Genomic DNA, 14,267 nt, shown 5'->3' with positions numbered 1-14,267 from the left:
CATGTGTGTCTCTCTCGCACGATTGTCATGGAAATGGATTACTTGTATATGAGGACAGCTGTATCACACCTTTTCTTCACCCTGTTAAATGTTAGTACATACTTGGAAAAACCAGTGAGAAATTTTCAGCTTGCCATTGTCAGGAAATAGAACTTTGATATTTCTTCTGTATTGTATCAACAACTGCTAAATCACCCACCCACAACAAGTAGTTCACTTACAAACAACTTGGGCACATACATTTGTGGCAGAGTGATGAACCCTTAGTGCAGCCAGGTGAGCTTGCAGTTCGGGGTGCTGGTGGAGCTAGAAGTAGATCTTTCTTGCTTTCACTTAGCCAACTTTCCTGCGTGCTCAGAAGGCTAGTTACTTTGACCACAGTTCTGAACACTTCAAGGACCATGTGTCCCATGGCATAGGCGGGAGCTAGGCTTATGTGGGTAAAAATCACGATGTCCCTCTCTCTCATAGGTGGGGGAATTAATTGCAGAGATTCTTGGGTTCTTGAATTCCATCCCTGTATTCATGTCATATAATCTGTTTTAGACCTTAGAATACTCCCTGACTCTCTTGGGAGTCCTTGGATTTTTTTTTTTCCCCCTTTCTTACCTTTCTCACTTGACATTAGTATCAGCCCTTGCTTGTGAATTTCCTTTCAGCGTGGCAGCAGGACTAATCTCCTGTCACTGTTGGGTAGAGACCATCTTTTCACTCTCTTTCAAAAACATTTCATTGGTTTTAAAATCCATCTTAAAATCTTATATCAAAAGCTCTAATGTTTAAAAAAAAAAAGTCTTCCTAGTAACATTGCTTTCCTCAATCTAATCAAGAATACTTTTAAAAGCAGAAGTTAGGGTTGATGGGGGGTGGGAGGGAGGGGAGGGTGGGTGATGGGTATTGAGGAGGGCACCTTTTGGGATGAGCACTGGGTGTTGTATGGAAACCAATTTGACAATAAATTTCATATATTGGGAGAAAAAAAGCAGAAGTTAGAAAATGGTGAATGATTACAGCTGTTCCTGGAAGTCATTGTGTTCCTTAGTAATTACAGGTTGTAATCTTTGGCTCTATTTCCTTGACACTTCCATCAAATTGTGCATGGTTGTCTTGAATGTAATGAAATTCGGTCTTAGCAGAAAACTGCTATTGGCTCACAGATTCAGGAGCAGAGAGAGCCATGATGCTGATGTGGGAATGGGGATGTTTATACCCTTTGTGTTGACAGAAGTCCGTTTTGGGGATGTGCCATGTGGGCTTTTCCCAAGAACATAAACAATTTAGCAATTAGAAAGGAGTCGTGTGTGTGCTTGACAGTGAAACAGGACAGCATGAGTTCTCATCAGGTTAAATGCTTTATAGTTTCTCTTCAGTACTCTTTTTCTACCTTGCTTAAGCTCAGGCTTCTTTTCTTTGGTTCACAGCTCTGAACTTGGGTGTTCAAAGTCTGTTTTTACTCCACCATTCCTAAGCAATCCACCTTTGGGGTTGGGTCTCTGCAGGGTGAGAAAGATTGGCAGAAATATGAGACCGCTCGGCGGCTTAAGAAGTGTGTGGACAAGATCCGGAACCAGTATCGAGAAGACTGGAAGTCCAAAGAGATGAAAGTTCGGCAGAGAGCTGTAGCCCTGTACTTCATCGACAAGGTGAGCATCGTCCTGTCACATTGCTTAACATGTTCAGCTTATCAAAGATGTGGAGCTTGTTTACTCCTCCAGGCCCTGTGCTAAGTACTAGAGAAGCACCAACCTCTGGTTGAGTAAGAAGGTAGAAGTGGAGAGAGAGGCGTTCAGAGTCTACTGCTATCTGAATCTGCCAGAAATACTGTGACATTTTCAAATTCTTTTTTGACTATAAGCTACCAAAAAATTTTATTTTACATCACAGACCCAACACATATATATATATGTATGTATATATATATGTATATGTGTGTATATATATATGTGTATATATATATGTGTATGTATATATGTATACATATATATATATAGGTGTTTGTGTATAACTGAAACAAAAGTTGCACAAAACAATGTTTAGCTTTCTACAAGGAGTGAATTCTGACATTTTAAATTGTTTCTTGTTTTTAAAAAGGGTGGTTATAACCCTTAAAACTGGTTAAACCACTAATGTATCACAACTACAGTTTGAAAGACTGTGTTTTAAAAAAATTTTTTTTATTAAGTTTTTTATTTTGAGAGAGAGAGAGAATCCCAAATAGGTTCTGCACTGTCAATGCAGAGCCCGACATGGGGCTTGAACTCATGAACCATGAGATCATGACCTGATCTGAAACCCAAGAGTCTGAAGCTTTAACCATCCGAGCCACCCAGGCACCCCTGAAAGACCGTGAGGGAGGTCAGTTTGTCAGTATCTTTTAGAAGATTTTAGTGCTGATTAGCTCAAATTCTGAGTTATCTAAAAAATAAGCAAAATTAAGAGACTCGCATGTTGAGTCTGATTGCCCAGAATAGGAATGCTGCTTTGTTTTATTATTATTACTTTATTATAAACTGAAATATATCTCTTTAAGTAAAAAATGCTGAGAGAGCCACTCTTTTTCTTTTCTTTTCTTTTCTTTTTTAAATATTTGTTTATTTTTGAGAGAGAACACAAGCAGGGGAGGAACAGAGAGGGAGACATGGAATCTGAAGCAGGCTCCAGGCTCTGAGCTGTTAGCACAGAGCCTGACTCGGCTTGAACCCATGAACTATGAGATTATAACTTGAGCCAAAGTTGGATACTTAACAGACTGAGCCACCCAGGTGCCCCTGCTTTGTTTAAAAAAAAGAAAGAAAGAAAGAAAGGAACAGGAAGGAAGGGAGGGAGGGAGGGAGAAAGAAAGAAAGGAAGGAAGGAAAGAGAGAGAGAGAGAGAGAAAGAAAGAAAGAAAGAAAGAAAGAAAGAAAGAAAGAAAGAGAAAGAGGTTCTTTCCTCCATCCCCATTTGAGAGAACAGAATAAAGAGAAGCTTGGTTTTCTGAGAAAGGATAATACTATTTTGATTCTCTGTACTTCATTTTATTTGAAGAAGAAGCACTAGTGTAGAATCCAGAATTCCCCGACCTTGCAGACTGATGCTCTGTCCCAAAGAGAATTGGGAGACTTATTTGGGTTTCTTGTAGATCCTGTGAGATTGAAGTATTTTCATTTGTTCTCATTTTTCCCTCCTCCCTGGACAGCTTGCTCTGAGAGCAGGCAATGAGAAGGAAGAAGGAGAAACAGCAGACACTGTGGGTTGCTGTTCACTTCGTGTGGAGCATATCAATCTGCACCCAGAGTTGGATGGTCAGGAATACGTGGTAGAGTTTGACTTCCTTGGGAAAGATTCAATCAGATATTATAACAAAGTACCTGTTGAGAAACGAGTAAGTTTCTATGGCCTGTGCTCCCTTGCCTGTTTTTTCTTTCTTCCATTTAGTCATTCAACAGTTACTGAGTGCTTTTTGTATGCTCTGCATTTTGCTCAGCACTAGAAGAAAATGATTTGAAAGGGAGGGGAGAGGTGTTGTCGGTTGTCCTGTGTACCTCCTTTTAGTCCCTGTCCCTCACCTCCTCTGCTCCATGCTACCTTTCTGGGATTAGGGGGCCATATCCTGTAGTATTCAACAGAGCATGCTGTAGAGAGTGGGCCCTTATGACAAATTTCAGCATAAGATTTAACTCACCATGTTGTAATGATTCAACCATGTTTTAGTATCCCCTGGTCATGTTGCACATTTGTCATTATTGTAGCTTTGCTCAGCCTCTCCCCAACTCCTGACTGAGCAAAGCAGTAGCCTGTTATCCTCAAACCTCTGAGCCCACAGCTGAAGACGGTGCTGCAGGGCCCCCATAATCCAGTCCTTTAACAGCCTGATGTCTAATCAGGTAATTGGGCTTTGCTGGCTGTGGCAGTGGTCCGTATTAAATGAGGCTAAAGAAACATGACAAATATAATACCTTACCTTAGATTGGGTTCCATACTGGGGAGGTAGAGGACATCACTAGGTCACCTGACCAAACTGGACCACTAAAGTATGTCCTCATGCAGATTTATAAAGTTGATGAGTACTGTGCATATGTAAGGCAGTATCTCTATCCTTAGAAAATTCTTGGAAATACCTTGAGGTATTTAAGGGTAAAGGACTATAATACAAGTACCCATAAATGGTTCAGAACAAACAATGAACATGTATATACACACACATAGAAATGGGGCAGACATGTGTACTATGTGAGTGGCAAATGACGTGTAAAATGGTAATAATGGGTGAATCTGGTAAAGGATGTCAGTGTTCCTTGTGCTTTTTTGTTTTCCAAGTTTTTGTACGTTTGCAATTATTTCCAAAGTAAAGGCTTTTCAAATAATAGGTTCTTCTATTTCTTTTAGGTTTTTAAGAACTTACAGCTATTTATGGAGAACAAACAGCCTGAGGATGATCTTTTTGATAGACTCAATGTGAGTGGACAAAGTGCAGTGGGTTGGAGGAGGGGCCAGAGCCACTCGAGCTCCTAAAGGAGAGGTTTGCCCAGGGGTGGCTTGGACTCTCCCTTTAGTCTGTCCTGTGCCATCCTATCCTAGACACACTTCCTCCCTCAGGCACATAGTGAATTCACGACCAAAGTCCTGAGACAGGTAGACAAACCCTGCCTTTTATCCTCTTCTGGCTCTTAGCAGAGTCTTCTCTTGCTGGATGCCCAGCCACCTCTGCTGGAGACCAAAGCCTGATAGCTTATCATGGAAGGTCTTAATAGGGAAGGACACATTTGTTTTATTGGCCTGCTTAAGATTAAAGTACTTCATAGGGAGGTATCATGCAAGCCTGTAATTTGGAATTCTTTTCTCCTTTTTTTTCCTAACTTCTCACTGGCAAGGCAGTAGACTTGGCAGAGTTGAGATTGCACTGGCATAAATGTCCTAGGGCTTGCTTGCCAGAAGGGGCGGAGTGGTAGGGCTTTTACCTAAATCCCAATATACTCTGTGCCTTGTCTCCTCCAGACTGGTATTCTGAATAAGCATCTTCAGGATCTCATGGAGGGCTTGACAGCCAAGGTGTTCCGTACATATAATGCCTCCATCACGCTACAGCAACAGTTGAAAGAACTCACAGCCCGTAAGTATTGTTTGGCCAAGCAGTCCTGTACCCTTATTTGTACGTCCATTGCCCTTGCTCAGCTAGCTTAAGTCCTGGATCGGTTTTGCTTTTTCTCCCTAACTTTGTGACTGGAAACTTTTCCTTCCGTATCTCTAATAGAGAGCTGAGGCTTAGTTGTATAAACAGAAGGTCAGTGCTATTTTTCACCTTTCCTACCCCAACGTCAAGATTTATTTTCATGGAATGCTGACAGGAGCTTTTATTTGTTCTGAAAATGCTTGCATTTTATATTTTATATGTATGTTAATAAAGGTAATAGGATGAAAGTGCTATAATGTTTGGTTAAATTGGAGAGAACAAAGTTGTCATGTTATTTTGCAAAAGGAGAGCACATCCTTCCCCTGAAGTTTCTGCCATTTTTACCCCCTTAAGAGTTGATAGTATTCTCCTAAAAACTAGGTGCAGGAGGTATGACCAACATCCACAAACTTCTTTTTCTAGAGCCCAGCCACTGCTAAATTTCCTCTGTCCTCTATGTCAAATGGCTTTAGAATATAAAAGCCAGAAAATCCAAAGAGGGTATTTTGAGGGTCAGTATTTTGGGGTGGGACAAAGGATGCCATGTGACATAAGTAAAATATTCCTCCAATGACACTTTGAATTTTTCTTTGTAAAACAGATACCAACTTATGATTTTAAAACATAAAGCTTGTGATCCTTTTGTCTTGTCCTCCTCTACAGACATTTTCTGTTCCAATTCTACATTTTCTTCAGACTACATTGGGGGACAGGGGGTGGCCTTTCAGACAAGCTGATGACTTGACTCTCAGTTTTGACCTTGTGTCTCAGGAGAACTTGATCATCTTAGTGAGATGAGGGCTGGCAGAATCATGAGGAAGTGCTGGGGAAGCCATGTGGTGTATTCTCCTCAGATATACAAACTAACTCTTTTATTGTCATGTTTCTTTCTTCACAGCTGATGAGAACATCCCAGCAAAGATCCTGTCTTACAACCGTGCCAACCGAGCTGTTGCAATCCTTTGTAACCATCAGAGGGCACCACCCAAAACTTTTGAGAAGTCCATGATGAACTTGCAGTCTAAGGTAATGTGGATCTGGATGGTGTGGTCGCAAAATGAAGGGAGCCACATCTGCTGTGGATAGATGATCTGCAAATAAGAGGCCTTCTGGGCTGGGATATGAGAAGGCCAGTTCTAGGTCTGTTCTGGAAGATATGTCCATGCTAAAGATAAACAAATGGAAATATGATAGGAGTTATCCCTGATGAAGATAACTGAGTATCAGGTACTCATTGTTCAGAAAGTCTATTTCCAACTTCGGCTCAGATCATGATCTTGCGGTTCGTGGGTTTGAGTCCTGTGTCGGGCTCTGTGCTGACAGCTCAGAGCTTGTAGCCTGCTTCAGATTCTGTGTCTCCCCCCTCTCTGCCCTTCCCCTGCTAGGCTCACATGCACGTGCACACTCACCTGCTCTCTCTCAAAAATAAACATTAAAATTTTTTTTTTTTTTTTTTTTTTTTTTTTTTTTTTTTTTTTTTTTTTTTATAAAGTCTGTATTCTGTGGACAGAACTCCTGCACTGGCCACTCTTCCTATTTTGAAAAGCTGAGTTTGATGTGTGCCCTCTTTTGAAATATTATTGTCCTTATTATACATAAGAATAATGGATATAAAGATGGTCTTCACCATTCCTTGCCACAGTCCAGAAATACAACTGTTTCTAAATTAGATTGCTTCAAATTAAAAAGATGATGAACAATGATATTTTATTTCCCCCTAATCCTAGCACAACTATTTTTATTTTTACACATTCCACATGACTCATATTTTTATGTAGCTCATCACCAAACATCTGTTGAATTCTGGCTGTGTGTCAGAGTTGCTGCTCTAGAGGGAGAGAGACATACAAACAAGTAGATGCTATTCCTCTTCCATGTGCTTTTCTTCCTTTTGACTCTGTCTGGTACTGTGCTTTCAAGCCACAAGGCACTAAACACTTCGGTGGTGAGCGTTTCTGTGTTAGCGATGGCTACGTAACTAATCCATTCCAACGTACTAACTCTCAGTGAGAACTGGCAGGTATTTCACTCTAGAACAGACACATAGGGTTGTCACAAAGGACCAATTATCCTGAAATACACTTACCAAGTATATTTTAAAGTCTGTGATGTGCTTCCTTATTAACTTATTAAGTAAGATCTGAAGGTGGGTCTAATAATCACTAAATTTCAAGGGTAGTAAAGAATACGTAGGGGCGCCTGGGTGGCGCAGTCGGTTAAGCGTCCGACTTCGGCCAGGTCACGATCTCGCAGTCCGTGAGTTCGAGCCCCGCGTTGGGCTCTGGGCTGATGGCTCAGAGCCTGGAGCCTGTTTCCGATTCTGTGTCTTCCTCTCTCTCTGCCCCTCCCCCGTTCATGCTCTGTCTCTCTGTCCCCCAAAAAAAATAAATAAATAAACGTTGAAAAAAAAATTTTTTTAATAAATAAATAAATTTAAAATAAAAACTAAAAATGACTGCTATAAAGTGAGGCTCCATAACACATTTTCAGGTCCATATATTTTCCTCCTGTTGAAATTTCTTCAAGATAAATACCCGGTAGTAGTATGTCTGGGTCAAAAGATACCCACAACCTACAGTTCATGCTACAGGTGCCATCTGGTTTTGCTAGAGGGATGCACATACGCACAGTAAATGAATATATACCCCTAGACCTCTCAAATCCTTAGAATATATGGTTGGCAGGCAAAGAACCCTATAGGCCACCCATCCTAGCAGCTCCTGTTCGCTGCCACTCTGTTAAATGGTGGTCATGTGGAATCATCTACTCTCCCCATGTTGTTGTTCCAAGCCAGAAATAAAAGCATGAATATTCAGGTGCTGTTTACCCAATTCAAGCTACCCATCCCCCTGGAGCATGAGGAGGTATTTTGTTGATCTTACTCTGGAACCACTGTTTGGGCAGCCCAGGGCCGCCTGCCAGACGAGCCCTCCAAGCCCAGGAACCCTCTCCTGTGTGCCCACAAAGCAAACACACGCCCCTGTTTGCCAAGTGAATCAATGGAGTCTTTGATGCTTTGAGAGAATTTGAAACAGCCTGCCAATTTAGCATCCACGGAAATGGTTAAAAGATTGTGGTCTGTTAAATTTCTAGCCCAAGAAGAATCTAGCTAGTGGTGTCTGATGCTTTTGTGTATAGAATCAGTTCCTTCAGCTTGACTTTGGACAACATGGATGTTGGAAGTAAGCCATTCATAGTAAAATACATTTAATGATTCTCTCACAATGGTGGCCTCTGTTTCCAAACTTGGGCTATATGTGTATATTTAACAGACAATTCTAGGCTGAGAGCAACAGCCCAGACTGTGTTGAATCAGGCAAGTATTTATTTACTCTGCAGAGGTTCCCTTGACCTTGTAGGTTAGGAAAGGTAATAGCACATCTGAGGTTCTGCCCCCAGCAGCATGAGCTCCCTGGTTTGGGCTCTAGTTTCCTGGTGTTGCCTGCTGCTGTCCTTAAGCAAGAACTAAGAACTTAGGTTTTCCAGAGGCCCTCCAAGGTTTCTATAAGCAAGAAAGGGTGGAATTGCTTGTTTCATCCTTTATAAACCGGGATTCCGTGAGATTTTATTTGGAAAAAAGAGCTCCATAGCTAAAAATGTTTTCAGACCTCTGTTTTTGAGTGATAACTGCTTTAATTTCCTTCCAGTCTCAGCTCCCTTTCATTTAAAATACAGAAGGCCAAAGCCAGGCTGTGCCATATATAGGTTTCAGCCGACTGGCTGAGCTGTTTAGCTTCCTGGGTTCCCTTGGGTATTCTCTCCAGTGCATCCTTTTTTCCTGAGAAGCTGGCAGCTCCTTCCCAGAGTGCTGGCAGAATCTGAGGAATGAGCTGGGTTCAGTAGATGCAAGGATCCTGTCTCAGCTTCATAAAGAGTTATCTCCTGCAGTATTTGTAGAAGGAAGGTTATAACCTGACACAGGATCCATTTAGTAAACAGTTTTCATCTGTAGCCCTCCTCCCAGGTGTCTAAAACTAAAGCATTATGTGATCGAAAGATTGGCACTCACATTCCCAGTCCTGGCAGGTTCTGTAACCTGAGCTTTTGCATTAAGGGGACAGGCCCTGGGTCACTGCCTATAGAAGGATCACGGATTTCTTGAAGGGTCACTGAAGAACATAAGTGACGAAATAGCATTTGCATTCAGCAGTCACTGTGCATCTAATCTGTGCCTTCATGAAGCCACCCTGGGAGAGCGGGGAGGTTTATGTGGCATGCCACTGACATAGGCAGCCTGCCTGGTGGAGACAGCTTCTAGGTTTCATGTCTGATGGAGCTCTTTTCTCTCCGGGCTGATTTTATTTTTAAACCTTACTGTTCTTCCCCACCTAGATTGATGCCAAGAAGGAACAACTAGCAGATGCCCGGAGAGACTTGAAAAGTGCTAAGGCTGATGCCAAGGTCCTAAAGGATGCAAAGACCAAGAAGTATGTACCTGGTTGTTATGCAGAGCTGGGGACTGGTTGAGAGAAAAGCAGGGGTAATATCAGAGGCCCAGGGGCCCCAGCTTTTCTAGAGTTTCTGAGTGGTACCTTTTGGAAATCTATGTATTTAGGGTTTTCCTGCTTTTGCTGCCCCTCCATGGCCGGGTGGGGTTGCAGTGTTTTTGTCCAGAAGCTAGGCCTGGTTCTTGATGACTTCCATTCTTCCAGGGTGGTAGAGTCAAAGAAGAAGGCTGTGCAAAGACTGGAGGAGCAGTTAATGAAGCTCGAAGTTCAGGCCACAGACCGAGAAGAAAATAAACAAATTGCTTTGGGAACCTCCAAACTCAATTATCTGGACCCAAGGATTACAGTGGCTTGGTAAGTAATCTTTAGGCCCTTCTTGGGGTCCTGCTGCTGGCTTGAGAATGTAGTGGAGGGTTCAAGAGCACTGTTGGCCTTCCCATGCCATCCCTTCACCTCATACTTGGAAGTCCTTTGGGAAATCCTTGCCTTTCTACTATGCACACTGCAACTGCACTAGAACATCTTCAGTGACCCTAAATGGTCAGTAATGTTGTTATACTGCCTTGGAGCATGTTTTTGTCTGTTTTTAAAAGGCAGTTGCAGCCTCTACCCCTATGGAACTTTAGGACAAGAATAGGAACTCTTGGCCCTTATTAAAGGAAAAATCTAAAAGGAGCCCATCTATCTACACTTGAACAAAACTTTTCGATAAATTTTTTTTACAAATAAAGGAAGAAAGGAACAAGCAGGAAAAAAAAAGACTGCAGATCTGAGCAACGTACAGAAAGAGTTAGAGGGAGCTTATAACAAAGATAAATTCTCTATTGTTTGTGTCCCCTTTTAACCCCACAGTCATAAAATGACGTCCAAAATAAGTGAGTTTTATTTATTTATTTTTTGGAAGATGCTTATTAATTAATGTGCATTTTTCTGAGCCTGACCTGCTCCTATGGGTCAGGGATTCCACCCGGCTCTTGTACCCTTTTTGCTCTTTTGCCCTGTTGGGTGCTAGAGGTTGAGTTAGATTGAGGGGCAGTATGCATTGTGGTTGAGAGCATGGACACCAGAGCCAGACAGCTTGGGTTAACTTTTTAGCTCCATCTCACTAGCTGCATGACAAGGTAAGCAAATTACTCAACTCCCTGCATTAGGTTTTTTTCACTAGTACATCTGTAGTAGCATCTACTTTAGAGGTCACGAGCACATGATACTGTTAGAATATGTTTGGCATGTTCTTAAAATTCATTCTCAGCAGATGGACACAAAGCAAGCATATTCAGGTCCCTGCCCTGGGTCTGGGCTGTTGCTCCCTGAGACACTAATCCCCCTTTTTCTCCTTTGTGTACAGGTGCAAGAAGTGGGGGGTCCCAATTGAGAAAATTTACAACAAAACCCAGCGGGAGAAGTTTGCGTGGGCCATCGACATGGCTGATGAGGACTACGAGTTCTAGCCAGTCTCGAGGGGCGGGCAGGGTTCTGTGAAAAGGAACAGTGTGGTTTGGGGAAGGTGGATAAACTGTGAGCCTTGCTTACCCTCACAGCTGAGGGAGAGAGGCGGCAAGTCTTAACAAACGAACATCTTTGCGAAAAGATAAACCTGGAGATATTATAAGGGAGAGCTGAGCCAGTTGTCCTATGGACAACTTATTTAAAAATATTTCAGATATCAAAATTCTAGCTGTATGATTTGTTTTGAATTTTGTTTTTATTTTCAAGAGAGCAAGTGGATAGGAATTTGTCAGAGTTCTGCCAGGCAAATTCACTGTTTCACTGAAGCATTTGGATTCTCTTAGCTACTGTATACGAAGTCCGATTATATTGGTGCGTTTTTACAGTTAGGGTTTTGCAATAACTTCTATATTTTAATAGAAATGAATTCCTAAACGCCCTCCCCCCTCCCCCATTTCAGGAATTTAAAATTAAGTAGAACAAAAACCCAGCGCACCTGTTAGTGAGAATTGTCACTATCTATTGTCATGGGAATCAATTTTCATTAAACTTGAAGCAGTCGTGACATCGGCAGTGTTTTGGTTCAGACACCTGTTCACAGAAAAGCATGATGGGAAAATATTTCCTGACTTGAGTGTTCCTTTTTAAATGTGAATTTTTATTTCTTTTTAATTATTTTAAAATATTTAAACCTTTTTCTTGATCTTAAAGATCGTGTAGATTGGGGTTGGGGAGGGATGAGGGGGTGAGTGAGTCTAAGGATAATGAAATAATCAGTGACTGAAACCATTTTCCCATCATTCTTTGTTCTGAGCATTCTCTGTACCCTTCATATATCCATCTTTTTCATTTTAAACCCAATCTTTCACTTGAAAGATTTTATTGTGTAAAAAGTTCCACGAGTCAATAATTTAGAGGAAAATGAGTATTTGGTCCAAAAAAAGGAAAAATAATCAAGAATTTAGGGCTTTTATTTTTTCTTTTGTAATTGTGTAAAAAATGGAAAAAAAACCATAAAAAGCAGAATTTTAATGTGAAGACATTTTTTGCTATAATCATTAGTTTTAGAAGCATTGTTAGTTTAGCGTGTGTGCAGAGTCCATTTCCCACATCTTTCCTCAAGTATCTTCTATTTTTATCATGAATTCCCTTTTAATCAACTGTAGGTTATTTAAAATAAATTCCTACAACTTAACGGAAACCTAGTGTCTGCCTCTTTGTTACACAAGGTCCCCGACCTGACTGGGGCAAAGTTGGGGTGGGGGCGTTGGTGGGAGAGGGCAGGGCTCGGCTCTGTGTGGGATGTGCTCTCATTGCTCGGCTCGGCACTGGCAGCTCCCTCCCCACGGGTTGGGTGGGGCCTGGAAGGGGCTGCACCTGTCTTGCTGCCTTGGGTGTGGGTCAGAGGGGAGCCAAAGTCCATATCCTAAGATAAAAGCGGGCCCAGGAAGTAAGGGAGGGTGCAAGAACTGAATTTGGAGCCCAGGGTAGGTATTGTTTATTGAGCAAGATAAAGTGAATGTATTTGGGGGACAGGCTTTCTGAGCATATTGGCCAGAAGCAGTAGGGAGCTTGTCTGGGTTTGCTTGTCTGGGTAAGCTTACAGTCAGGATGGCAGGAATTAAGGGTACTAAGCCAGTTAGGACACTGGATCCCAGAGGCCCAGCTGTAGGCTTCTCCTCATGTTGATTGGTTAATTGAAAAATCGTGGTCTGTGGCCACTCCCCAGGGCTCCTGTACCCACATTTGTAGGGTCCCTAAAAAATTGTTCCTTTCTTTATACTAGGTTACTGTTAAGTCTGGAATTTAGGGTGAAGAGAGAGCTTTCCTGGCCAAATGGAGCAGGAAGAAGGTCAGTGGTCAGAATTGGCCACTTAGCCCTGGGCCCTCTAGCTTGCTAGCATGCATGCACAGGTATATTCTGGGAGGAGAGCCATCTCCTGGATGGTCTCTCAGCTCCCTGGGGCTGGGTGCTGGTCTGGTGTTGGCCCACTGCAGAGAACCCTGGAGGTCCTCCTTGGCAGCCCGCATTTCATCGGTCAGTGAGGGAGGTAGCATTCACCCCAAGAATAAAGGAGGTTATATACCATCAGTGCGTTGGAGCAGATTACAACCACGTATTTTTTTAATCGTGTGGTGTAGAGGTAGCTAAAGCATTGAACATAAGAAATGGCAACAGAGGCTCTTGCAACACCTGATCAGTGCACTGTATTTTATGGCTTGGGGGTGAGTGATGAGAACATGGGCCCGAGGTTTGGGACTGGAGCAGGACCTGCCACAACCAGGGGACAAATCTTAGTCCATAACTAGGAATTAGGGACAGGAGGCCTCACAGGCATAAGATTTTATTCATGGGCAGCAGCAACTCGTGCCTACCTTTCCCAGCAGGGATCTTCCTACAGGTCTTCTGAGGGCAGGTGCATGGCAACTAAATCCTGGTCAAGAACGATTGTGAAGGGCTCCCTCAGTGGTGGCAGGCCTGGGAGAGCAAACGAGAGGATGGGAAACTGACCTGTCCAGTGGGGATGAGGGAAGAGGCTGGACAGGTAGGTGAGGGCCAGCTGTGAAAGGCCCTGAGAAATACTTGAGCCTGGAGTCAGGAGAGAACTCGCCTCACTTATTCCTCCAGTAGATTTGGTTCCCTCCTCACACTTCTGGCTTTGTCCAGGAGCAGAGGCCCGATGTGTAAGGTCCGAGAAAGCCCCTCCTGTCAGGGTCTTCTGGAATGCTCAAGTCCAGCTGTAGGCAAAGTGGAACGCAAGCCAGGTACCTGGGTGCTTGCTTGCTGCTCAGCAGCTCCTCCATCCATCAAATCCACCCTGGACTTAACGTCACGTTTGAAAGAAAAAAGGAAGCTCCTAGCTCCCAGCCATCTCCCTCTCCCACCATCTCTCTCTCCATTTCACATATGAGTGCCTGGAGCCAGTCATCCACACCACCAGATCATTCCCCACCCACTGTAACCAGCGTCTGTCCCACCTTGCCCCCAATTCCTCCCTCCATTCCAACCACAACCGCCAACAAGTGAGTGACCGATAGATGGGCTTGTACCGTGTATCTTAAGCTTTTTGTGGCACTGGGCATGTGACTATTCTTTGATTTAGTAGCCCTACTGAAATATATTTTACATACCATAAATATCCACCTGTTTCAAGTGTAACATTTGTACCTACTGAAGGTTATGGCTGTCACCATAAGTCACTTTTAGCATATTCTCC

At 42.8% G+C, this 14,267-nt stretch overlaps 1 protein-coding gene across 1 annotated transcript in view; it reads left to right on the top strand.

The window, feature by feature from the left end:
• The window catches only part of TOP1 (DNA topoisomerase I), a 95,242-nt gene extending 82,992 nt beyond the window's left edge, over positions 1–12,250 (top strand). The window contains exons 14-21 of the mRNA XM_040447058.1: positions 1,500–1,643; positions 3,179–3,364; positions 4,369–4,437; positions 4,978–5,092; positions 6,051–6,178; positions 9,485–9,579; positions 9,805–9,954; positions 10,949–12,250. Of these exons, the coding sequence (XP_040302992.1) occupies positions 1,500–1,643; positions 3,179–3,364; positions 4,369–4,437; positions 4,978–5,092; positions 6,051–6,178; positions 9,485–9,579; positions 9,805–9,954; positions 10,949–11,051 (990 nt within the window). The 3' untranslated portion in view covers positions 11,052–12,250. The remainder of the gene's footprint in view (positions 1–1,499; positions 1,644–3,178; positions 3,365–4,368; positions 4,438–4,977; positions 5,093–6,050; positions 6,179–9,484; positions 9,580–9,804; positions 9,955–10,948) is intronic.
• The last annotated feature ends 2,017 nt before the right edge of the window (positions 12,251–14,267 follow it).

The sequence above is a fragment of the Herpailurus yagouaroundi genome, unplaced genomic scaffold, assembly GCF_014898765.1.
Source record: "Herpailurus yagouaroundi ecotype Mexico unplaced genomic scaffold, PumYag 196, whole genome shotgun sequence".
NCBI classification, from domain to species: Eukaryota; Metazoa; Chordata; class Mammalia; order Carnivora; family Felidae; genus Herpailurus; species Herpailurus yagouaroundi.
This window is presented reverse-complemented; position numbering and strand designations above follow the sequence as displayed.